General features: G+C 42.1%; 1 protein-coding gene and 2 long non-coding RNA genes across 10 annotated transcripts; 2 read left to right on the top strand and 1 right to left on the bottom strand.

Annotated features, from left to right (window-relative positions):
* PTPDC1 (protein tyrosine phosphatase domain containing 1) lies at window positions 1-24,844 on the bottom strand. Of its 6 annotated transcripts, none has more exons than XM_077786037.2 (10): window positions 24,633-24,844; window positions 10,884-10,976; window positions 8,080-8,251; window positions 7,303-7,383; window positions 6,963-7,081; window positions 6,097-6,234; window positions 4,225-5,426; window positions 3,375-3,560; window positions 2,549-2,659; window positions 1-1,738 (listed from the first exon to the last, which is right to left on the bottom strand). In XM_077786037.2, the coding sequence occupies exons 1-10, from the start codon at window positions 24,682-24,684 to the stop codon at window positions 1,625-1,627; spliced, it is 2,268 nt and encodes a 755-aa protein (XP_077642163.1). In that variant the 5' UTR covers window positions 24,685-24,844; the 3' UTR covers window positions 1-1,624. The 6 variants fall into 6 exon arrangements, with proteins under 6 accessions (XP_077642163.1, XP_077642164.1, XP_021395240.1 ...); XM_077786038.2 differs by having other exon boundaries at window positions 24,628-24,740; XM_021539565.3 differs by lacking the exon at window positions 24,633-24,844 and adding an exon at window positions 20,491-20,619.
* On the top strand, window positions 9,628-20,217 carry LOC146766328 (uncharacterized). Of its 3 annotated transcripts, none has more exons than XR_014958221.1 (5): window positions 9,628-9,760; window positions 10,128-10,291; window positions 10,454-10,566; window positions 12,506-12,622; window positions 20,101-20,217. It is a non-coding gene; the product is annotated as an uncharacterized LOC146766328 (long non-coding RNA). The 3 variants fall into 3 exon arrangements; XR_014958220.1 differs by lacking the exon at window positions 20,101-20,217 and adding an exon at window positions 13,130-19,707; XR_014958219.1 differs by lacking the exon at window positions 20,101-20,217 and having other exon boundaries at window positions 12,506-19,707.
* Window positions 24,561-25,870, top strand: LOC146766329 (uncharacterized). Its single transcript, XR_014958222.1, has 2 exons — window positions 24,561-24,717; window positions 25,129-25,870. It is a non-coding gene; the product is annotated as an uncharacterized LOC146766329 (long non-coding RNA).

A 25,870-nucleotide genomic window follows, 5' to 3' on the forward strand; every position in this document is an offset into this window, starting at 1 on the left:
TTTAGCCTTTCCTCCTTTTATTTTCAGACAATTTTTACATTGTTCTCTGCTATCTTGTCTTCATCGTCCTAAATTCCTGTGCCTCTTTAAGTCCAGCCTGGGATGGTGCACACATTTTGTTAATTATGTAGCGATTGATCCCCAGCAATCCTGTTGACCACACCCATTTCAATGTTCAAAAACCTAACACTGGGCTGCAGTATGTGAATCACACTCTGGTGTGTGAGATGGCAGAGCACCAGAGCAGGCACTGAAGAAGGGGCATTCCATAGATTAGAAAATGGGATTTGTTTGAGCCTGACTGCTAATGCTAACACAGAACTGCCTGTTGTGTTGCCTTGCCTCTTTGCAAAGCTGGATTTGTGTTTGTCATTCACATGTGAAATTTTCCTTTCATGTGTGCCTATTTTAATATGATTCTGCCAAAGTATCTGTTTTAATTTTAATTTGATATAAAATCATCCAATAGTTGAGGTGTATATAAATTATCTCTATTTCAAACTGGTCTGTTTTTAACTCTAAATGTTAGTCATTTACAGAAACTAATAAAAATATTTTGGAAATTGATAGATTCTTGTTTAATTGCTTAAATCTATCAAACTAGATGAACCACTCATTCTGCAAACTGGCATCCCAGTACAGATCCTAAGGCTGGAATCCAAAATTTTGTTAGGATGGTGGCCCAGCATTTTCTGTTTTAGTAGACAAAAATGCTTCAGCAAAGTGTATTGCAGCTAGTAAGGTTTTGATTAATATTTTATTAGTATGATTATATCGTACTTTTTCATGTAAGTATTTGCTGGATGTAAGTGTAGGCAGAATCATATCCTTATGAAGATTTCATGAATAAGTGTCTTTTTTCACTTAAGGCAATAATAGCTTAGCTAATAAAGTAAAATTTAACTCTTATTCAATCAATTGTCTGTTAAAAACAGTTTGAAGCTTTCTCATCCAAAAAAGTCTGTATTAGGGCTTGATGACTACTGCTCAACACAGTGCATTTCTCTCCTGGAACACGTTATATGAATACTCTGGTTACAAGTATTTAAGAGATCTGAAGGAAAATACTCTCTGCTGTCAATAACAGATCTTATTATCTGTTAAGATCTGTGTCAATCTGTGTCATTATTACTGTTGGTCGTACTTTAAAATTTCTGAAAGGAAAAGCAGTTTTACAGGTTCAGTCAATATTTATTTTCTGCAAAGTGAAATCAAAGATCATTAATGTAAACATATGTAATACATAAATATTAATCTATTAAACTTTTGGGGACCATGGCACTGAACTTACGGCAGTCATGTAACTTGACAATAATGTTTCTTGCCAGTAACAGAGGATTCCAAATCAATAAACACAGCTGAGAACAGCAGAACCCTTGACAACATAAAAGAACAGTACCTGAAACAAAATGCTACAGAGAATGGTCACAGGGAGCCATTCTTTAAAACTATGTAGACTGAACAACTGCCACTTAAACTTCCTCTAAAAAAATAAAATTATTTGTTAATAACTTCTATTACCTAAAGTTAGGTAGATCATGCCAGGTAGCACAAAATACAGTAGCTGGAAAATGCAAAATAATTTGGTAAACCCATCTAATGCTTCGGCAGAGCTGTGTAGAAATCAAGGATTCTCTGTTCCCTCTTTAATCCTTTTCCTTTTTTCTTCCAGTGTTTGTTTAAATACAGTTTTCAAGGTATTGTAAACATATGGCCCATTCTCAGAATTGAAGCTTGTCTAATAAGAAAGAAACGTTTCAGTTCAGTTGTTAAAGAGATGCCATACAGTAAAATGCAAAGTAGATGCACAACATTAAAAAAAAAAAGCTTTGAGATTTATCAAAAAAAGATGTGTTTTTGATGGAATGCATAATGCTAAGTGGTTTCCATTTTATGCTAACTAGACATTAAAATAAAACAGAAGAAAGAGAAATGTGGTGATTGTTTTCACAGGCAGATTTACAAGAGATGAGGAAGCAGCACAGTGAACATTCTGTTCAAGCTCAGATTTCATTGACTGAATCTGAGAAGAAATCTGAGCTGAACAATAGCTTCACCTTGTCACTGTTACTGAATAAGCCTAAAGCAGAAATTAGTTACTGACATCCTGTAGTACAGGCCTGGAACAGAACTGACTTTCAGTGTAATTTCAGAAAATTATTTAATCTGATGGAAAGAAGTCACATGGTACAGAATCTACCAAAGACTTTGGTGAGCTACTCTAGGTGATTAGTCAGTATCACCCTGTAAAATTATCTTTTCCCTAATTTGAATATATCCATGAACTGGCAGTGGTCCAGAAAGAGGAAAATGAGACTCCAGGATTAAGGTTGTAGTGACAGAATTGAATTTTGTTGAGAATATTTCCAACCCTTTATGTATGGGATTATTATAAAATGTAAACCCTGAAATAAATAAACTTCACACTGAAGCATGAAGGAATTACTGTAGCCTTTCTCACAGAGGCCTCCCTTTGTTCATTGATTCACCCTTCATGATTTAAACCAAGTAAATACAATATCTTGGATAGTTATTTGGGATTACTTGCCTTGGTGAAAGCTTTAATAGCACGAGCAAGTAAGGCCTCCTCCACATCAGCTGGCAGCACTTGCAGGTTCACCACACAATGTAAAATACAAACGATGGTCTGACACTGCTCCTGGTGGGAAAAAGAACAGCAGCTCATCAGAAGTATTATTTCCACAAAAAGCAGTTTAGCACTAAGATTTTGTTAACTGCTGTTTAAACACCAGTGCCTTCCTGTGCCGAAACCTTCATGTGCAGGAGTTGGTGGGGAATTCCCACCAGCCCAAAGAGCCTCTGCGTAATAATTTCAATCATGATGGGAAAACTCTTCTGAGTGCCACCAACTACTCTGGAAATCCCAAGATCCCCTCCACGAACAGTAGACTTCCTGTGAATTGGCATTGGAAAAGTGAGATTTGATCTTTTCAGCCCAAAATGCTGTGCATGTTCAGGGCTTTTTCCCCCATCTTGTACCTCTCTCTGTTCTTCCAACTCTCCATCACCACTGGAAGCTGGCAGAGAAACAATGATGGAAGCTGGCAGAGAAACAACTGAGCAGTGCTAGCAAGGAGGAAGAAAGGGAGGAGCAATCTTTGTGGCTGTTCCATCCTAACCCTTTTCCAGCTTAATTAAGGGGCTGGAGCATTTGTCACATAAGCAGCCTGCTCTAGGCAGCTCTGTTTTGAGCAAGACACTTGGACTAGAAGATACCTAGAGGTACCCTGACAAGTCACACAATTTGATGTAGAATGAATTCTCATTCTGAGTTTGAAAGATAATTAAGTGGTTTTTTTAAAGAGGAACCTTTGCCTAAAGTGAAAGAATGAATTGTCAGACCCAATATGTACCTTTCTCAGCAAGTAGAGCGCATCCTGGGATTCCGTGCAATTTTTTGCCAGCATGTCAATATCATCTTTGGATATAATAGGTTCTTTCAGCTGCTCTATCCATGACCACATCAAGCTGCAGAGGATAAAAGGATCTCTCTCGGTGCAGATTTTATCCCAAGCTCCATCTTGAGAATTCAGTTCTTTCTTAAAACAAAACAAAAAACCCAAACAAACAAAACAAGAGATGCATCATCTATTTACCTTTGCCAACATTTGCTTTGTTTCAACAAGAAAAGAGATATCAAAAAAATGTATATTTTTTTCCCAGAGTATCAACATTAATCAGCAGTAATACAAGTGATTCTTTAAAACAGAAGGATGACAGAAGCAGTGCAGCTGAGAACCTCCCAGTACTCCACTGGAATACATAAACCAGTTTTGCATTACAGCTTCAAACCAAATGTTGCTAAGAGGATTTGGGTTTGATGATAAACAATTAAGTTTCTATTAAATTCTTTTTCTTTTACTCATAAATCCTCTGATTAGTTCTGAAAAAACACAAAAACTAACTCAAACCTTTAAAACCTGTACTATTTCGGTGCTACCAGCAGCCACATTACAACCAGAAATAATGCCATCAATTTCCCCCAGTTAGAAAAGTGAACATAACCAGAACCTCCACCCTCCTGCTACAGACCAGAATGTGTAGGTGCATTTTGCTAGCCTGTGAAAGACCTGACCCTGGACCTCATATAAACTGCTATCCCAGTGTACCATTTCAGAGCTCCACGTGGCATTTTTGCCATTCCAGAAATTCACTGAGGTGAAATATGCAGAGCCCATAGCATAGATTTGAGTTAAAAATTACCTGCCACATTTCTACCTTCTGCTTCACTTCATCCTCTCCCAGAAATTCATTTAGATCTGCAAGTGCTTTGGCTGCCAAAATTCTTCGAGCTTCCAAACTTAATTCTGACTGCAGAACAATGTGTGGAATTGTCTCTGACAGCTCTCTGCCACTCTTGCTTTCATATCCAATGGAAAAGCTCACTTTGGAAGAGGAAGAAGAGTCAGAATCCTCAGAGAGATAGACTCTCCTGCCATATATATTGGTCTTGTGGTCCTTCCAGTGAACAGTCTCGTTGGCAAAGCTGTGCCTTGGCATTCCAGGTTCCTTGGGATTGTGCATGGACGCAAGGCCTGAGGAAAAGGTCTTGCTGCGTTGTACTTCTTTGATAGAGCTCCTTCTGTCATAGGAGCCACCCCTTTGTCCATCCAAATGAAATCTCCTTTGACTCGAGAACATGCATGTGTTACGCACTAATGCTTCTTTGTTTAATTCCAGCTGTGGCTTTGCCTCACCTATTACAGAACATTCCTCCCCACTGTTCTGCTTGGGTTTGTTGTTCACTAAGATCTGAGCAGGCACTGTCCAGGCAGTGTCATCCTGTTCCAAAAGAAACTCAGTTCTCCTTAGGTCTGACTCACTGTAGCTCAAACGCCTTTTCAGATGAGTAAGAGGCTGAAGGCATTCCACATTCCTTCTTTTACAGAAATCATCACTTTCGTGTCCCAGGGAGAAGTGTGAGTCCTGGCTGTCGAGAGCAGAGGAGTGGGTGTGGGATGAGTCTGATGTGTCGCTATCATGCCTGGCCAGTTCCTGCTTGAGCTCCATGGATGCCAGCTGGGACATGGTCTTCTCAATCTCAGCTGAGAGGTCTGGGATGTCCAGCAGCTCTGCTTCTACCACCTGTCTGTTCTCAGCCAGGTCCAGCAGCAGCTTACACACCAGGTGGATGAGTTTTGGGACGTGCTTGAGGTGCCTGCTCTCTAAGCCATGGAGCAGGTGCCTCTGGCGGGTCAGGTACTGGGACAGGGTGACTGCGTGTGCCTTGGGCTCGCAGCACGCAAAGACATTACGGAGAGGGACCAGGAACTGGGAGAACTCCCTGACACACAGCAGCTGCCCCCGGGTCTGGATGGAATTGGGCCTTTTGGCTCTGACAAACAGAATCGCTTGGTCAGCACTCATTCTGGTGGCAAAAACTAAGTAGCAAGCTATTAAAACACCTGGAAAATACAAAGACAGGATTAGTGAAGGAACTGTCAGACTCAAACAAATACTCAGGGGAAACACGGGATAGAAATTAATATAGGTGAAGGCAGAGTGTCCTCTATTATGTGATGCTGTTACGTAAATGTAATTGCCTGTGAAGAAGCACAAGACAGTGAAGCCCTGCTCACTGTACTGCAAGGGGAGCTCCCCACAGCCTCTCCAGGAGTTCCACCATTCACAAACTTGGGAGCAATGGGGGCTTCTAAGCAAAGGACACAACCAAAAAGGACTTGAAAGAAGCAAATGAAATTTTAGGCGCTCCACCAAATCTATACAATCCAACAGTGAGTGGCAGGTTTATGAACATGCTATAAATACTGGACAATGAAAGTGTACCAGGAGAATTTTCCCCTCCAAAAGCAGCTGTCACATTTGATTGTAATGGAATGATTATACAGATTAAAAACTTTTTCTATCTTACAGGTTTTTGGTTTTAATATACTAAAACTGATTTTCTCTAACTGTTGAGGATATTTGGACACAGTCGTTTAGCACTTGTAACCATTTTATAGAGGTCCATCTTGCAATGACACAGAATTCTAGCCCAGTTACTACTGTTTTATAACCAGAGATGGTTGGAGTCTCTAGAGGAACTCTGGTGCTGCCCCTGCATGGGACACATACCTGTCCTCCCAAGTCCTGCGTGGCAGTGAACAGCCACCCTCCCCTCCTGCAGGGCGAAAGACATCACCTTTACCATGTCAAGGATAGTTGTGAGAGATGCCACTCCATAATCCTTCCATCCAAAATTATAAAAATAAACTGAAATAAAAAGAGAGACAGTGATTTTTCTGCCACACCGTTTGTGAAAGGTGTAGTACTATTTGCAGAGGAGAGATTACTAATAAGAAATTATAGTACTAAAATTGCATAATGGAGCTTAAAATCTGACTACATCTTGTTTGCAAGAGATTATTTTCCTATTTCAGTGTATGCTTGCTATTGAAACTTGATAGATACACGAAGTTAGCAAAGATTTGTCAAACTCAAGTTAAGTTAAAATGTAAAAGATGTAACAAAACAGTGATTCATGCAAAATTACACAGCTATATACAGAAAGGGCAATTTTTTCTTTTCAGAAATAAAAGCACTTCTTCAGTCAGCAGCTGCTTTTTACAGAGAGGCACTTTCTCTCTTCTCACTATAATATGAAAATACAAAAATACTGTCAGGAGCAGTGTCCTCATAATGAAATTACTTTTTATAGTCTTGGTAAGAAGACATGAGTGTACCAGAATTTGTGAATACAGAAGAAAAAAGGAACTGCTGTCCTTTCTTTAGAAACACCTGAACACAAACCCTCCATCTCTCTCTGTATAATATACAATCTTCAATAATGTGTTATTTGCTCTTCATTGTATTTGCCAGGTTTCACATTTTGTGCGATGTTTCCTTACATAGCTGTGTTTAACTCACAGGAATTCAAGTAAAAATATCTTGAAATGCCAAAGTCAATAATTAATGAGGAACAACAGCAGGAGGGAACTTACTGCCAGCCTCCATAAAGGCTTCAGGAAGGTAGGTGAAGCCACTCTCCTGCTCCAGGGGGTTCCCACAGCTCGCATGCTCCCCAGGACGCTGAAGGTTAATTATGGTTTTTATGCCACATCTTAAGGAAGGAATAATGAGTCAAAGTATTATAGGCAGCCAAAATCTCATTGTCCCTTATTTTCTGAAACACATATTTATTCTTAGTGGAGAATAAATCTTTACCTGTAGAGCGTTAAAATGAAAGGATCTTTATCAACAATCCAAATCTATGTTGAAAGAGAAAATGGATCAGGAATTACACCAGTAATACTTACAATAAATAGCAACTAAATTTTTTACCTTTCAAACTGCTCAATAATGTTGTACTTTTCAATTACTTCTGTTGAGGGTCGAGCCATAGCCAGGATGTTATCTGTTATCCTGAGAAATTAGAAAAGTAACTAATAATGTTATCATTAATAATTCTTTGGTTATGAGTCTTCCAAAGTAAGAATACTGTTATATTCAAGAAAGAGAGAAATACCTTGGTGATTAGTTAGAAATTACTTTTAAAAATTCTACTATGCCATAGTGCTAGTGATAAATCCTATTAAACTGATACAGATTGAACATTATCAAAAGACTAGAACTGCTTAAATGCCAGGACATAAGTAAAAATTCCTTTGGACAGAAATCTGGACCCAGATCCCTGTTTGTCCCTTTAAGGTTTGTAAATGCTGCTTAAGCATTTGCTGTTAGAAAAAAAACAGTAAGAATGTCAAGAGACATTTCATGTGACTTTCCCTGCACATGAACATCCTTCTGAACACATGCCCACATTATTTCATCTGCATGAAATGCTTTTACTTTCCAATTTCATTATTGACATATTTAATTCCTTTACATCTTAAACCTTAGTAGCCCAGAACAGCTTTTTAATAATTCATGACAGACAGGTATTTATTCTTTTGGATCTGAACAAAACCCACTGTAAGTCAAGAGGAACCTTTACTTTCCTGGGCTGTGTGTGATAGCCACTACATCAAGTTCTAATTCCAGATAAAATTCTCATTATATTTTACACTTAGCAGCTGATTTTCAACAAGCCCAGCTATTTTGCTGCATTGAGCTGCTCACCAGGAGGAGTAGAGCCCCTTGATTGCCTGCTCGTGCTCGGCCCAGCGCGCGGGGTTCTCGTATTTGCAGGCACGGCCACCGCAGGCCATGGAGCACTGCATGTGCCCAGGGATGACGTGGCGCAGCCGCTCCCCCACCTTCGTGTACTTGGCCGTGGGGCGCCTCGTGGTCCCTGTGACACAGGCAGAGCCACATTAGCCAAGAGCTCACTGAAAAATACCACTTCAGCCTTATGACGCAGTCACAAACACCATAAATACATGCAATATGTATTTCAGGCTTGTTGTTCAAGGAAGGATTCTGAGGGGAAAAAATTGCTTGCATTACTGCCAGGTATTTTCTTCTGATGAAGTTAGAGGTTAAGTGACATCCTTCACAGCCGAAAAAAGTCAGAGTCCTCTCCAACCTGAAATCCAATATAGTTAACCATGTCCTCAGAGCATGCATGAATGTGTGCTTCTGTTTTACCTGTTGTTTATGACTGAGCTGTTAGAGTAAAAAACATGCATTAACACCTGAATCAGGAATCAGTGAACAAAACAGAATATACAAAATACAAGAAGAAAATTAAACCCTACTATTTTATCCACACACAAAAAAAAAAAGTACAGAACAAAACAAAAGTTAACAGAACCAAAGTATAGTAATACTGAGAAAATACCCAGAACTGCCATAGTCTCAATGAAAAGTACTTTACTTTCTTTTTCAGGAAAAGTTGCATCTAGCTCCTCGGGGCTGAGCGACGACAGAGCCACCATGACCCGGTGCGTGGACGAGGAGAGCAGCTCCACCACGGAGCTGCGGCGCCGCTGGCTGAGGCGAAGAAGGGGATCGGAGGAGGAATGCCTCCGCCCCTGGAAGAAATGGCTAAAGATGCTGACGGCCGAGCGCCTGCGGGGGGAAGGCTGCATGGCTGCGCGGCCCCAGTTCCGCCCGGCACCGCTGCCCGGGGCGCTCTGAGCGCAGGGGAAGTTGCTCAGCGCTGAAGTTGCGGGAGCGGAGCGGAGCATCCCCGAGCACGCTCGGCAGCTGGTGCCCGGGCTGAGCTGTCGCCATGGTAACGGAGGATGCAGGCGCTGCTGCCAGCCAGCCCCGGGCTGCTCCTTTCCACAGGGATTGCGTCTGCTCGGGACAAACTGTTCCACTGCTTGATGAAAATAGTTGCATGTCAAGTAGGTAATTTTCAAAACGCGCTGGGAACAACCAAAATGTTTGTCATAAACAATGGGAGTATTTAGTTCCTGCTCAATAACAGGCATTCAGAACTCGCTAAGACACAAAATACTCCATTCAACAGAACAATCAAAATGTAGCTGGAGGCTCTGCCTCCTGAGAGATCTGTAAGGAAGCACATTATACTCCCCCACCTCTTGGTTCTTCATTCCACAGCCACCTCTCCTCCTCCACTTTGCTGCTCCAAAATGCATCATTAGCTGTGTAATGACTGGGATTAGTGTATTCCTGCTGAAATGCTTCAGTACATGATGAATTGTAGACTGTTTGCCTGGACCATTCACATCTTCTAACAAAACACAATTTTGTTATCCAAAACAAAAGGCTGGGTTGTTTTTTTTTTCCAGGGCACAGCTTTTTTATGAAGCAAAGCTGTTAACCCTGCAGCCTGACAGAAATCAGATCACTAGGAGGAGGTGTGTCAGCTGAGTGCTTCAGGCTTCTGAAGGTACGTATGAGGTGGCAAATTGCCTCCCACTTTGCTTCCAGTGTGCTGAACAGGAGAATGAGGTGGCCGGAAAGATTGCAGCACTTGAAAAAGTGACTTGAAAAAGTACAGAATGGATTATAGTGATGTAAAAAGCCTCTCTCATCCAAATGGATGTGCATCAGACTGCACTGAAAGGGGAAGGCTGGGAAAATCAAGAAAATACACTTTAACTTTGTCAATGAACAAATTAATCCCATTGCATTTTCCTAAAAGACATTTGTATTTCTTCTTGTACCACAAAACAAGTAACTTTTACAGAAGAATTTGCATAAGAAGAAGTTCCCTTCTGGGACAAATTCACCAGGCAAAAATATGCTTCTTCCAGGAACTGGGGGCCTGAACTTTGGCTGCTGCTACCCAGCTCTTACAGAGATGTGGCAATGTTTGCTGTGGGTACCAGGCCTGAAATATCAGCAGTGATATCATGTGAGGAAAGGAAAATGTTCAAAACCTTGCCTCTTCATTCATTAGTGGAGCTGATATCAACAGGTGAGGAAACATGTAAATATTCTGTTATTTTGGGGGTTGGAAGAGAAAGGAGAAGAAAAAGGCTATTTCAAGTACTACCTGTATCCAAGAAATGTTAAAAATGTTTTCTAGTTAACGACATTCCTTTCTTGTATTTAATTATTTTTCTCTTTCTCTTCCCAGAAACTTTTCAGTATGTATCAAATGATAGTGGAGACAGAAGTGAGGAAAATAAAAGGCTACACATCATTATTTTCCTACTGAATCTAGCAGATTTACAAACACTCACCAAAATGGTAAGAAAGAATTGCATCCTGTACAAGTTTAAATCATTAGAAAGGGGAGTTTTGTTGAAGATAGGTTTGTATTTTCAGAGAGCTAGGCAGTTTCTTAAGACTAAGATTAAGAGATCTGACAAAATGAAAGTTACAGAAAAGATCAACATATTATCACCATGATATGTTGATAAAATAATGCAGTTTGGTTTCGTTAGAGACATTTTACATTTATAAACATGGATAATATTTCTGGATTTTTTAAAATTTTGTGGGGTTTTTTTCCAGAATTGTTCTAAGCATTTATTATGAACAGCACATCAGAGCCAAATTCTTACCTGAACTCATATTTGCCAGATACACACTGCTCTCTATCAGCGAGGAGTATGGTTGCTCATTTTGCAGCAAAACTCCTGCAGCCATTGCAGTACCTGTTGAAACAATAAAATAATCACTGAAAACCTACAAGAGAAGCTCAAGAAAGGCAGAATAAAGCCATGTGCTCCTGGTTATAGAGTCATTGATGATTTCGGCAGTCAGGCATGGGCCAGTACTTGATAGACAGTCTGCAATCCACAGCTTTCTGCTCTCTTCCCTGTACTCTTGGGGTTTGGAATCACATCTGTCACAATTCTCCTCTAACAAGAAAACTGAACCTACTACTCTCTCCAGGCAGAAGCAGATTTTTTTCTCTACTGTTATTTCTAACAGAAGGTAGGTCCTGCTCTGAAGACCTTCTATCTGACAGAAAGATAAAGAAAGCTGTAAATATGAACACAGTAATCAGTCTGTGATGTTTAAATAAACACTTTGCATGGCTCTTGAGTGCAAATTCTTACTCAGTATAAGATCACCTGTTTCTCTTATCTCTATAGGAAAATAGCTGCAAGCATAACAAAAAAGAGCAATTTTATACCAAACTAAGCACATCTCTGCTGAATCGTTAACTACAGAAATTTTGCTAAATAGACAAACCTTGGGTTCCCAAGTCTGCAAAAGGAGTATTACCATTCAGCAGCATAAATAGGGTTTTAAAAGACAGATTTGCTAAAAAAAATATATATATAAAAAAGGCGTCCTGTAGGGATTAGGTGATATAACAGGCCTGTGTGGTGCTAACTGCTTGCTGTTCATTGTCCAGCTTTTATCTCTAATTATGCAAAATTAATTTTGTAGTAAATATTTAAATAAAATTTATACATCCAGATATTACATTATCTATGACATACTTGAATAAACTATTCTTTCAGCAATGCTAATGGACTTTATTCCAGTCACCCAGTACAGCTCTGTTCTTTTCAAGATCCTTAATGGTGGGAACAGATCACAGATCCACATTAATAACCCTTTCACAGAGCTGCACCAGTCCTCTCAAAGGGATGAGAATTACATTTGTCAGTAAAAGACAAAAAGCATTCTGAAACATCAGAGATGCTCAGAAATGCATCTCTAATTTAAGTATGTTAAGAAGAATATTAATCAAGAATACTCTTTAATAAAGATTAAAAGGGTATCTGGAACATTTTCTACTCAACTACTTGACCATCTGACTCTGAAAAGTCAATCCTTTAATAAAGTACCTTCATATAACTGCATTCCATTTGGAGAAGCTCCAGAACCTCTATTTTTTTTTTTCAATGGATTTTGAAATCAATAAGTGATGGCTTCAGTTATCAGAGGAAACTTTGAACCTAAAGAAAGAACTTCATTTTATCTCCAGAATTTCTTTTTTAGAGTTAAGAATGCTGAATTAACAAAAACTATTGGTTTCTATTTCTCAGAAAGTTCTCTTCAGAATTCTTAAGTTTGTCCAGATAACATTTGAAAAAGATATCATACTGACAGCAGAATCACCACCACTATGACTATTTAGTTCTCCTATTTCCTTGTACTCAAGTGATTAAAAAAAAAAGATTAAATATCAGGGATATTTCTATCTATTTTCTTTTTTAATACCCAGAAATCAGATAAGAACTCAAGAACTCTTAACTGGAAAAGGATGAGATGGAGGTTAATGCAGAGGAAAATATACCTAGAGTATGACAAAATACTAGCAAGATTCTTCTAAGTGGCAGAGGTGAGCTCTGTGTTTATTTGATGTCTGATTTTATTTCATTAATACAACAAATCCATAATTCTTGTGCTGCCCAACTGACCTGAATATTTTGCCTGTGCCTTTCAGTTTGTAAAACCTGACTGACAGCTCAGTGTGATCAATGGGAGCAATTCCCTTATATTTACTTCTGAAAAAAAAGTTAGGAATTTTGTGACAAATGACTTTGCTGAGTTACACTGCACTTCCTCAGGTGTAAGGTGGTAATCTGGGACAGGTCACAGAATAATAATGAGGTTGGAAGAGACCTCTAAGATCAAGTCCACCCTATGCCCTAACACCACAACTAGACTATAGCACCAAGTGCCAAGTCCAGTCTTTTTTTAAACATATCCAGAGATGGTGATTCCACCACCTCCCTAGGAAGACAATTCCAGTATTTTATTATTCTTTCAGTGAATTTTTTTTTCCTAATATCCAACCTAAACCTTCTCTGATGTAGCTTGAGACTGTGTCTTCTTGTTCTGCCAGTTGCTGCCTGGTGGAAGAGATCAACCCCCACCTGTCTATAACCTCCCTTCAGGAAATTGTAGAGAGCAATAAGGTCACCGTTAAGCCTCCTCTTCTCCAGGCTAAACAACCCCAACTCGCTCAAACGTTCCTCGTAGGGCTTGTGTTCCAAGCCCCTCACCAGCCTCATTGCCCTCCTCTGGACGCACTCAAGCATCTCTGTGTCATTCCTGAACTGAGGGGCCCAGAACTGGACACAGTACTCAAGATGAGATCTCACCAGCACCAAGTATAGGAGAAGAATGACCTTCCTACTCCTGCTGGTCACACAATTCCTAATGCAGGCCAGGATGCCATTGGCCTTCTTGGCCACTTCTTGGTTCATATACAACCAGCTGTCAACCATCACCCCCAGGTCCCTTTCTGCCTGGACACTGTCCAGCCATACTGTCCCCAACCTGCAACACTGTAGGGGATTTTTGTGTCCAAAATGCAGAATTCGGCACTCAGACTTATTCATGTTGTTGGACTCTGCCCATCTGTCCAATCAATCCAAATCTCTCTGCAGAGCCCTCCTTCCTTCCAACAGATCAACACAAGCTCCCAGCTTAGTGTCATCTGCACATTTACTAATGAAGGATTCAATGCCCTCATCCCTGTCATCTATAAAAATATTAAATAGAACTGGTCCCAGCACAGACCCCTGAGGGACACCACTGGTGACTCTCCCCAGCTGGATGCAGCACTGTTCACCACCACTCTCTGGGCCTGGCCATGCAGCCAGTTCCTAACGCAGCAAAGGGTGCTCCCATCCAAGCCATGGGCTGCCAGCTTTTCCAGGAGTGTGCTATGGGCAACAGTATCAAAGGCCTTCCTAAAATCTAAATAGACAACATCTACAGCCTTTCCTGCATCTACCAGACAAGTCACCTGGTCATAGAAGGAGACCAGGTTGGTCAGACATGACCTACCTTTTGTAAACCCATGCTGACTGGGTCTGATACCCTAGCCATCTTGTAAGTGCTGTGTGATAGCACTAAGTATGAACTATTCCATTATCTTATTGGTACTGAGGTCAGGCTAACTGGCCTGTAATTACCAGGATCCTCCTTCCTGCCTTTTTTGTAAATGGGTGTCACATTGGCCAGTTTCCAGTCATCTGGGACCTCACCAGTGAGCCATGACTCCTGATAAATGATGGAGAACGACTTCGCAAGCACATCTGCCAGCTCCCTCATCACCCTAGGCTGGATCCCATCTGGTCCCACTGATTTATAAATATCCAAGTGTCCCAGTAGTTCTCTAACTGTCTCCTCCTGGATAACAAGAGGACCATTCTGCTCCCTGGCACCACCTATCAACCCCTGAGGACAGCTGTCTTGAGGACAAGCTGCCTTACCACTAAAGACTGAGGCAAAGAAGGCATTAAGCATTTCCGCCTTTTTCCTCATCTTTAGTTACTAGGTTGTCTCCCTCATACAATAAAGAACCGGGCCTGGTTATACCCTTCCTTTTACCATTAATATATTTGTAAAAACTTTTTTTATTATTTTTAACAGAAGTTGCCAAGTTCAGTTCAAACTGAGCTTTGGCCTCCCTAATTTTTTTCCTACATGCCCTAGCAGCTCCCTTAAATACTTCCTGAGAAATCAGTCCCTCCTTAAAGAGATGATACAGGTTTTTTTTATTTCTAAGTTCCTTCAAAACCTCATTTCTCATCCAGACTGGACGTTTGCCTCTTCAACTCATCTTTCGGCAAGCAGGAACAGTCTGTTCCTCAAGATCTCTGCTTTGAAGCACACCCATCTCTCCTGGACTCCTTTGTTTTCAAGGGCTCTTTCCCAAGAAACTCTGAATAAGTCTCCTAAATAGGCCAAAGTCTGCCCTCCAGAAGTCCAGTGTAGAGATCTTATTGATATTCCTCCTTATTTCACCAATTATCAAGAATTCTATAATTGCATGATCGCTGTGCCCCAAGCGGCCTCCAACCTCCACATCACCCACCAGTCCATCTCCATTTGTGAACAACAAGTCTAACATAGTCCCTCCCCTGGTGGGCTTGCCCACCAGTTGTTACAAAAAACTATCCTCCACACACTCTAAAAACTTTCTAGGTCAGTGCTGATGTTCCCACAGAGGGGCATTACATTTCTGCACCAATAAAAAGGGTGCTAGAAGTAAAAATAGTGCTTAGGTTTAAAGCAGTAGCTCTCTCCTGCTTTGCCTCCGTACCAGATATTCTTGATTTTTAAAGACATTCTTCAGCATTTTGCTCATATCATGAAAGCTCGATAGCTGTGGAAGGCACAGCCTGGAGTGCTATTCTAGGTCGTGGTGCCATGAGCTGCCTTAGGATCCAAGTTCCGTACCTTGGGGCAATCACGGTACCATCTTAATCAACTCTGCTGCTCAATCTCTGCCGTGCATCCCTATTGCCATGACAGCACAGAGGCCGCCCCTTAATCCCAGCTCCCTGAGCAAGTGAGAGGAACGCTATCTCCTGTGGTGGAGTCACGTCTCTGTCCGGTCCCTGAGTAAGTGTCCGGTTTTTCTGTGGTGCACTTCCACCTCTGTTCCAGCACAGGCAGTGGTGCCATCCAGCGAGCAGGAACACCCCGGCTCCTGACACCAAACACTGGGAAATATGCCTGTGCTGTCAGCTGGCAGAAGTCAAGAGCAGGACCACACTGCCCGAGGAATTTCTTGGAACTCTCATGCCAAACACTCTGGGTATTTCAAGAGCTCCCCTCCAGGTGTGGGTTTGATATGTGCTTTGATGTTTGTATGCAGTTTTGAGTTGCCTTTTCTTTCCCCCCACTTTTGAGATGAACAATTTCTACCAGAACGGATTTCTGTCTCCTGTTGCACTGGATTCACATGTTGCATTTGAAAACATGACAGCTGCCACAGCCCACTCGCTGCTGCACACGTGCAGGGGTGCACTTCCTGCAGGGGATGCAGTGTGGACACGTCGTGCCACCACGGATGAGGTTGCTCTGGGCATCCACCTTCTCCTCAGCAGTGCAGCCTGTTGCCCATGGCCATTTCCTCTGGAATATAGTCCCTGCTCTTTGTAAGGTCACAGGGGAGCAGCAGCGTGGCACACAGGCAGCAGGGCAGCTGGGACATCGGGGGTCCCACGGAGCAGTTCCATGCTCCTTCCAAAGGCCACCTTCCGCAGGCAGCATCCCTCACTGGCTCTCAGGAGCCACCTGCAGGACAGACCCAGCAAACCAGCATTGTGGTTTGCAAATGAACAACTCTGCCTTGTCACAAAAAACCATTCCTTTCTGGTATTTCAAGATCTGGAAATCAGTGATGTCCAGTGGCTGGGCTGAATTTTTGCTCCAGACTAAAACGAGAGAAGCAATGTCCATTATTGCAGCAGCCTGAAAACAATTATATGTCAAAAAGTGAGGAGACAAGAAGATGCTGGTCTCACTCTGTCTTGGCAATGAGGATGGTTATTTAATAAATGCAATTGCTACCTTTTACTTCAGAATATGTTTTCAAACAGAGAGAAGTGCTTGCATTCCCAGCTGGAAGGATTCCAGTTAGGGCAATGTAGCTGCCAGCATGGACAGTAATCCCATTTTAAGGCTCCCCACTGCGTCCCTGTGCACCTATCCACAAATAGTGAGGGCCCAGGTCTTGAATTCCTGTGACTTTGGTAAACAAGAATGCCAAAGCAGACCACATACTTAAAAAGATTACCTGTATGTGTTAATATGCAAAAAATGTAATAAGTTTTCCATTTAAAATATCAATACATGGGAAAAATTTCATTTAAACCTCCACCAGATTCATACAATAGAGACAATGCTGATGCTTAGGCCTGTCACATGAAATTCTGAGGTTATTTTTACTGTTTTATTGTCTTCTAAAGTGAATTTGTTCTCTCCCTGTTGCAGTCATGTGTAACTAAATATCTAGCAGCCAAATTTTTAAAGGAACATAGTGAGCTCGCTGCAGGTAGGGGTCAGCATAGCTTAGTACCTAAGCACTTGGCTGACAACTTTAAAATTTCCTGTGGCCTAATTCTGCAAGTACTTGAGCAGCTTTGCTTTTGCGAGCAGTCCCACAGAAGTCAACAGAATGTCTAAATATAAGATCACATGGGAAAAAGTTTCACTGCCAAAATGCAAAATCCTGTAAACAGCGCTAATGGAGATGTTTCAGGCAGATGACTAAAGATAACTTAGATGATTAACACTAAGTAAAAATAGGATAGTGTAGTGAGGACTGGGTATATTTAATACAGTGGTTAAGAGCTACTAAATTATAACCTTGTCTCTCAATTCAGGCTTTGAATCTGATGCTTTAAGGTTGGCAGATCATGAGAGTTTCTAGCAAAAAATCTTCTAAATTGGCTAAGACAAGGTTAGTCACTGGTACAGGAAGCACTGGTAAATGAAATTGTGTTTTAAATTACCATAGACTATCTAATTTTAACATTGCCAGGAATAACAAAGCATTTCTAAAGGTTTGTAAAAAAATGATGATAACTAAGGGTTTTGCTAAACTTGATTATTATGATTAATGAAACAAGATGCAAAGGTTGTTGTTCTAATGCCTGTACCAGTGAAAAAACTCACTGGGAACAGATATTTCATGAATGCTTAATCTACAATTTAACCATGGTCTGGAAGGCAGTTTTAGCACTGAGCACACATCTTTCAATAGGCACACACATCAATTCTCAAAGTGCTTTAAAAAGCTCAATTATTTGAAATTTGAAATGTTTACTACCTGTAAGCAAACACCAAAACACTAGAAAAGCAAATAAACACATGGACAAAGGATGGAGAGAAGACTAGGTAAAAATATAAACAAATTTTCATATAGTTCAGTTATACAGTATTTACACAGGAGGATGATACTACAGCTGCTGTGAAATTCCAGGGGTTTCATACTGGAACCACAAACCAGAACAGGATTTGTTATTTCTACCTGTCTTTTACCCTCTTTGGAAAAAAAATATTCCCTATTTGTCTTTGTATAAGATTCATGTCATTTTATCATCAAGTTTGATATTTACAAAGGACTCTAACCTCTTTCATGTACAAATGAGACAATATAATTCATTAAAAGATTATGTAGGTGCTGGTTTGGTGATTCAGTCTTTGCTGTTCATAGATTTTTCGACATAAACAGCAAGAAACTACAAGCTAAACTGATGGACAAATCTCTCAATTGATTTGAGCCATGTTATTTAAATCACTTCTTTCTGTGGCAGTGCTAACCTAATAGTTAACAGATGATATTTTAAACTACCTTGAACAGGCTGGCAGGCAGTAATTACTAGAGAGACTCATCAAGGAGATGGCGTAAAGTGAATATATTAACTGTTCTACACACAAAAATGCTGGCTCTGAGACCCTTGATCATGAGCATCATGTTTACCAAGAGACTCTCAGACTCATCACAGTGACTACACGCAGAAGAGTGAAATACTGTCAGTAATTGTCAGCATTCTGACAGCACTCAAGTGCAAGTTCAAAAATTATCTCTGCAAGTTAGAGGATTTTACATCTAATACAGTCAAAACGATAGCAAATTTACACGAGCTTTAATAGTTTTAGTAATTTCAGTGTAACACCTTACCTGTTACCCTGCAAAATGAATGAGTGAGTGCTGATCCCTTCATTGCTGCAGTATGAACCACAAGAAACATGATGAAGGGCAGTCACGTTTTACAGAGAAGCTGAATGAATTCCCCTGGTGTTTCCTGTTGCTAATCGGATCGGGGATGGTAATCTGGGAGGAGCCAGCAACGATCTTTTCTTAACCTAAACTGTGCGGGGAGTGCCTCGGGGACTCTGCAGATAATCATCCCTAAACTGCTTCCTTCGTCTGCTTGGCCTTTAAAGAGATTGAGGCAAACAGGCCGCACCAGCCTGATGTTCTAATAACTGACTCTCCCAGCTCTGCTCTTCCTGTTCACCTCGTTTCCTATTAGCAACAAGTAAACAGGTATTTATTTGTGCGTGTCTACATGCACCAAACACAGAGCCACAGAGAGAATTTTGTGAATTGAGATTAATTACACTGATAGATTGATTTTGAAATGCCATGACAAGAGAATTATAGAAATGTTCCATTGTTATCTGCATAAACCATTTCTTCTTACCCAGTAAAAGCACAGAATGTCATGGAAGTATTTTTAGCAAGTATAAATTAACTGTCTCAAAACTGTAACAAAAATTCATATAAATATAATCAAATGTAAGCAACTAAAAATATAATCAACTAAAAACATAATCAAGTAAAACCTAAAGATTTTGTTGATTTAATACTTGATAAATAAAAAATGCAAATAAAATATGATACAAAATCTTATTCTAGCTTTAAAATAGATCTTATCTCAAAATCAATTTCAAGCACTAAGTAGTAGCTGATAAAAAAAAGGCTTTCATCTATTCCAATCACTTCCCTGCATGTCTTCTTAAAAAAACCCTTTCCATTAATGAAGCTAGGGATTAATTTAAAATACCTCCCAATTACTTAGAAACAAAGTATCCTTAAAATTAAAATCCAACCCGATCTGTTCTGTGATTTTAAGTCTGTGGGGAAAAAAAAAAAAAAAAAAGAAATAAAAATGGGACTTGAAAATACAGGTACACCATTTGGGAAAAACCACTAAGGTACCTTGGCTGAACAGATTGTGGAGTCTAAAATCCTCTTTTGCACGCTGTTATGAACAAAAAGGCCTTCCTGGTTCCCATGGCAATACGGGGACACTGCTGGCTTGAGCTAATACTGATATTGAAATGTTAATTAGCTAATTGCTCCTGGGGATCACCTACACACCCCACACACACTGCCATTCTAGGACTGGGATGCAAAACAGAGGGACCAGTGGAATCATGGGAGGGGGTTTTGGGGATGAAAACACCCCTAAATGGAAGGCTGGGCACAGTGGAGGGGGCTGGGTGCGCTGGCTGGGGAAAAGGGAACCACATCCCTAGTGTATGTCTGACCTGTCACCATAGCCGCCAGAGGACTGGACTGGACTGTGGGAAGCAGGAACAAGAGAGCAGCTCTTCCTGGTGTTACCAGGAGGGAAGGAGGGGGAACAGCTGCTGCTGGACTTCAGCAACAGCCTCTGCACATCCCCCCACCCTTCAGCTACCAGTGTGCCAGGAGGAGAGAGGACGGTCTGCTGATTGGGACTGCAGATACAGACTGGACACCTCTTCACCTCCAGCTACCAATGTGCCACAGAGACTCCAGGGACAGACTCTGCACACCTTCTCACCCTTCGGCTGCTGGAAGAAGCTACAACAGTGGGGGCAAGCTCCGTGTTGAGCCCCCTGCCCAGCTAACTTCTTAATAAAGAGCTGAACATTAATAAAGGCATAAGCCCTGTTCATTTCACACACCTTTCTTTAGTGTGTTGGTAGAAGTTTCAACCACAAAAGGACCAAGCAGCCACAGGTTCCCTAGCTGCAGCTGTGACTGGAGGGTTCAGAACCTCCAAAAGCAAAAGTGAACCCATGTGGGTTCAGGAGCTGGTGTCCACTGCCACTGCTGCAGCAGCCCTGCCCAGGGCCAGGGCCCAGGCACACTGACACACTCACTCATGTTCAGTGCCACTGCTGCAGCAGCCCTGCCCAGGGCCAGGGGACAGGCACACTCAGGTGTTGGTGAGAGCAGAGCCCCAGCAGAACAGTGAAGACTTCCTGGGAATGACAGACCTTCAGCAGGAATCTGTATTGGAAATGTGGGGTAGAAAGAATCAGAGGTCAGCTAGAATGAAATATAAATTGTACAGTGAAATAAATCTGCTCTTTGCATTTGAGCTGTGGTTTGAGGGTAGCCCCTGGTTACCTCTTTGGGTCAATTCACACAACAGGAACAGCCCCACAGCAGCACTCCTTCATTTCACATTGTTCACCCACTACAGAAGTGGCTCTAGAAATCTGTATCTATGAATTAGGAGTAAAGGGATACATGTATTTTCCAAATGTCAGTACACTAAAATGTGTTAACAAATGGAGCAAAACATTTTGTAGGAGGAGCTGGAGGAAGCTGACATCATTTTAGTTGACTAAAGAACAAAGAGCAGCTTCAGATAACTAATAAATATTAGTTAAATTCTTAATATAAGCATACTCTTTGGGGGAAGTTCTGAATGTTCATATATGAGAAGCTGGCAGTTACATACCTAAGTTTTATTTCCATGTGGGTAATATAACATTATTTACCTATTTGATTCCAGAGAGGGGTTAATCCTTGAAGGGTTTGGATTCCAGGTGCAACAGCCTCTGCTTTGCTGTGTCCACTTGTAGATGTCAGTTTTGCTGGCTACCCCTTTATCTGTTCCTACATTTGTACTCCTCACTATTAATGACACTTTGCTCAGCTGAGGAACTAATTTTTTCTAGTGCTCTTCAGAGTTCGGCTAATTCCAGTGCCAAACGTTTTTGTTCAAACAGGACGTGCCACTGTATTTGACTCAAGACAAGGCTTTGTGCTAACTGAGGGTGACTTTTTGGGAGAATTAACCTACAGGCTGAAATAATTTGCTATTTCCAAGGAAAGAATACACAGAGTAGGTGGTATGCTAATGACTAAACTAGCAATCTTCATGTCTCTAGGCTTGGCATTTTCCTGTTTCAATAAAATGAAGAATCCCAAGTCATCTGGAAAATTCTGCTGAACTATGATGGCCATTTAAAGATAACAACAAGTGTTTTAAGTAAGTAAACAGGATCACTGGGCTTCTGGCAGCTTCTCTTGCACTGCAGGAGCTGCCTCATGACTACTTCACAGCAGACATAGCAAATCCACCTGTCCTGTGACCTTAGGTACAGGTTTATCAGATTAGGCAGGCAGGAAAGTGTCTAAACTGCCTCATTAGAATGTCTGACCACTGCCTACACTGCACTGTTTTCAGTGGTACATAGACAGAATCAAAACATCACATTATCCTAAAACTTAAAGCTGACTAAAACCTAAGATTCATTTTTGTTTAATACAAACTGTGTGTTTGGATTCCTAGCTGGCTTTGGGCATTTCCAACTTCTCCTTTTGCTTTTTGCTCTTCTCAGCATTTGGATCATAAACATCAATTAATGTTACTTTATTTTCAGCCTGCACTGAAACTCTGCAGGGGAGGCTTTAGCTTTGTGTAACTTTACAACGATATACATGTTATTGAAGACTTTCTGTAAGTTCTGCTTTTAGATATTTTACATATAGATATTTATATATATACACATATAATTTTTTTTTGTCCATTAAGCATAATGCTATACCATCACAAATCAATCACAAAAGCAAACTCAAAGCCTTTGGCAGACCTATACCAGCAGTGTTACAGTTGTGGGAGAAATGTACATATTTAGCTGCTTAATGAGATCCCATAGAAGCAGCCCACCTATGATCCCTGTCCTCTTTCATCTCTACTTCTGACAGTCTCTCTTTTTCCACTGTTACCTAAAATTGCCAGTAAAGGACAAAATGTAGTGAAATGTTAGGTAAAGGCAGCAAAGTAATAGGAAAATTCCAATTCAAAAGACAGTTCCAAAACTGAAGAGTTGTATCAGGTGTTATTTAAAGGTCATTCAATGGACTTAAAATGCAATAGGTAACTACACATCTAGGAAAATAGTGCAGAACCATTTAAACTAGATCTAGCTAGAAAAAGGAAAGCTCTGATTTATGAGACAACTATCTTCTCCATGTCAGATTTCCCAGTTTCTAGACAACTCCTCTCACCTACAATTTTACTGCTATTACACAAAATGAAATAGTCATAATGATATAACTGCATCTACGATGAAGTGAAATATTTACTTAAACATGTGGAATAAAAGCTTTTCAGGTTGGTTTGTGTGTCCAGACAAGCAAGTACATCATGAGAGAGGACTACATTGCTAGTTGTATCTGAGGTGATACTCTCAAAGCAACTGGCCCTGCAGACTGTCTCTCTCTCTCACTTCATCTTGCCTTAGACATGCAGGTACTCTCTATGTCTCACGTAAACTACTGATGGGAACAAGAGATGGAAAAATCACAGAATCCCAGGATGATTTGGCTTGAAGGGATCTTAAAGCCCATCCAGTCCCACCCGTGCCATGGCCAGGGACACTTTCCACTGTCCCAGGGTGCTCCAGGCCCTGTCCAACCTAGCCTTGGACACTTCCAGGGATCCAGAGCAGCCTCCACCTGAATCACAACCTGAAAATGCTTTCAAGCAATACAAAAGTGCAAACACATTTATTTTGTACATATTATTTTGGGATTAATTCCTCCACAGATGTGAAGCTTGGTGTTGCTCAGTGGTGTGAAGGACTCCCAAAAATACGTCTCTGAAAAATGCAAAAGCAAGGGATCTGTGCAAAGAGAAAACACTGAAGTGTAGATTATTAAAGTATCAGGTAACTGTTAATCTATTTATTATTCCTCTGAAGAGTGTAGTGACAGTCTGTAGCGAAAAGCAGTAATAGCTACATCTAAAAGCTACTATTGTGTGGATTGACCTATCCATTGAGATCCCTCAAGCGGGACTGACTGAGCTGCATTTTTCAGGGTGACTGAGTGATGATTAGAAGTGGGGAAAAAACTACAAAACATGCAGACACTGCTGAGAAGGGGAAAATCAGTTTTCATTGCAATACCTCACTGTCGTTCGTGAACTTCTCTCTCCCTGACAACTGTGGGCCTTTGTGAAAGTAAAACTACACAGATCATTTATTACACCAAAAGCATTTTGAGGTGGATTCAGGGGGATTCAGGGGGTGGCAGCCCCAATCCCTGGAAGTATTCAAGGCCAGGCTGAATGGCGCTTGGAGCACCCTGGGACAGTGGAAGGTGTCCCTGGCCATGGCAGGGGATGAGACGCGATGAACTCTAAGGTCTCTTTAAGCCCAGACCAACTTGGACTGCTGTGATTGGGTTCTGTGACTATTCAGCAGCGGGTGGCAGAGGGGCTGTACCACCGCATATCCCCCGGGGGACCACAGGCCGTTCTCGGCCCCAGCCGGTGCCAGGCACGGCCCGGAGGCAACAGAAGGAGCCCGGAGAGCCGTGCGGGACCGCGGCGGGGTCTCAGTCTTTAACAGAGGGGCCAGGCCGAGCAGCGAGAGCGGGGCTGCCCCACAGCCCGGGGAGCCCGGCGGGGCTGGGCGCCGTGAGGGGAGCGCGGGGCGTTGTGAGGGGGACGCGGGGCGTTGTGAGAGAGGCGCGGGGCGTTGTGAGAGAGGCGCGGGGCGTTGTGAGAGAGGCGCGGGGCGTTGTGAGAGAGGCGCGGGGCGTTGTGAGAGAGGTGCGGGGCGTTGTGAGAGAGGTGCGGGGCGTTGTGAGGGGGACGCGGGGCGTTGTGAGAGAGGTGCGGGGCGTTGTGAGAGAGGCGCGGGGCGTTGTGAGAGAGGCGCGGGGCGTTGTGAGGGGAGCGCGGGGCGTTGTGTGCAGGGCACGGGGCGTTGTGAGAGAGGCGCGGGGCGTTGTGAGGGGGACGCGGGGCGTTGTGAGAGAGGCGCGGGGGGAAGGGCGGGGCGGGGGCACGGACCCACCTCACCTGCAGGGCCGCTGGAGCCGCTCCGCCGGCACCGCCCCGTGCCGCTGCGCATGCGCGGGGTGGGCCCGGGAACGGTGGAGTCGGGGTCGGGATCAGCGGGGTCGGGATTGGGATCAGCCGGGCTGGGCTCGGGAAATAGCGAGGTCAGGATCAGCGGGGTCGGGATTGGGAAATAGCGGGGCCGAGGAGCAGCGGGATCGGGAAAGGCGGGATGCGGGGGAACGCGCATGCGGGATCGGGAAAGGCGGGAGCAGAGCAGCCAAGAGGGTGCAGGGGAGGAGTGGGAGCGGGTTCGGGGAAGGCGGGAGCGAGCGAGATCGGGAAAAGAGAGCGGCAGGTGAGGGTCTGGGGCAAGTGTGTGTGTTTGGGCGTGTCTGTGTGAATATTTTCACGACGTTTTACTGACACAGTTTAATGTTTAATCGTTGGCCATTGGGTTTTAATGGTAAGAGGTCGGGAATTTAATTGAAAATATCCAAATGACTGTGTTTTCCAGGTGCCTACAGGTGGAGGTGAGGTCGCAGTGACACCCCGAAGGTTTCAGCTTCATCCCCCTGCACCATCCCCATCTCAGCAAGGATTTTAACGAGGAGATGCCACACAGACATAGGTCTGGGCTTTGAGAGACTTAGCTGAAGATTTTTGATAGGCATGAAAGGCATTTAGGTCTTGGATACAGAGCTAATAGGTTAATAATGGTTTATTTTAATACTGGAGTTGAATATACAGTCACTGATTAAAGGAGGAGTGAGAGCCATAAACCTCTGCACACATTAGTGAGCTGGGCTGGAACATCTGTCCAAGGGTCAGCAGAGTGTTCTTGGAGTGCTTGCTGCTAACAGACTTGGGAAGTTTAAATTGTGGTTTTCAAGGTACTCCCAGACTTCTAGCAGTGTTCCTTGTCTATCTCATTAGCCACATTAGTACATTAACAGCTAGAATTAGTGTCCCTAGTATATCAGTTACTTAAACACTAGCAAGGTTTACATACTTTAGACTTCGTTTAAAGGTGAAAACAGGTTTGGGAACTTTGTGGAAATGCTGAAAAGAATTCTGTCACTCCTTTCTGCTCAGCTGAAGGAGTTACCAGCATAGGAGACACATGGCTTTCTTAAAATGTGTCAATCCCATCAGTACTGAAGTGTCTTAAATATGTCTTTATTTTTGTCAGCATAACATATTCGTACAATAATACTGATTTATAAACTAAAAAAATAAAAATGGTTGTGTGATTCCTC

Source organism: Lonchura striata, chromosome 12, assembly GCF_050655825.1.
Source record: "Lonchura striata isolate lonStrDom1 chromosome 12, ASM5065582v1, whole genome shotgun sequence".
NCBI lineage: Eukaryota > Metazoa > Chordata > Aves > Passeriformes > Estrildidae > Lonchura > Lonchura striata.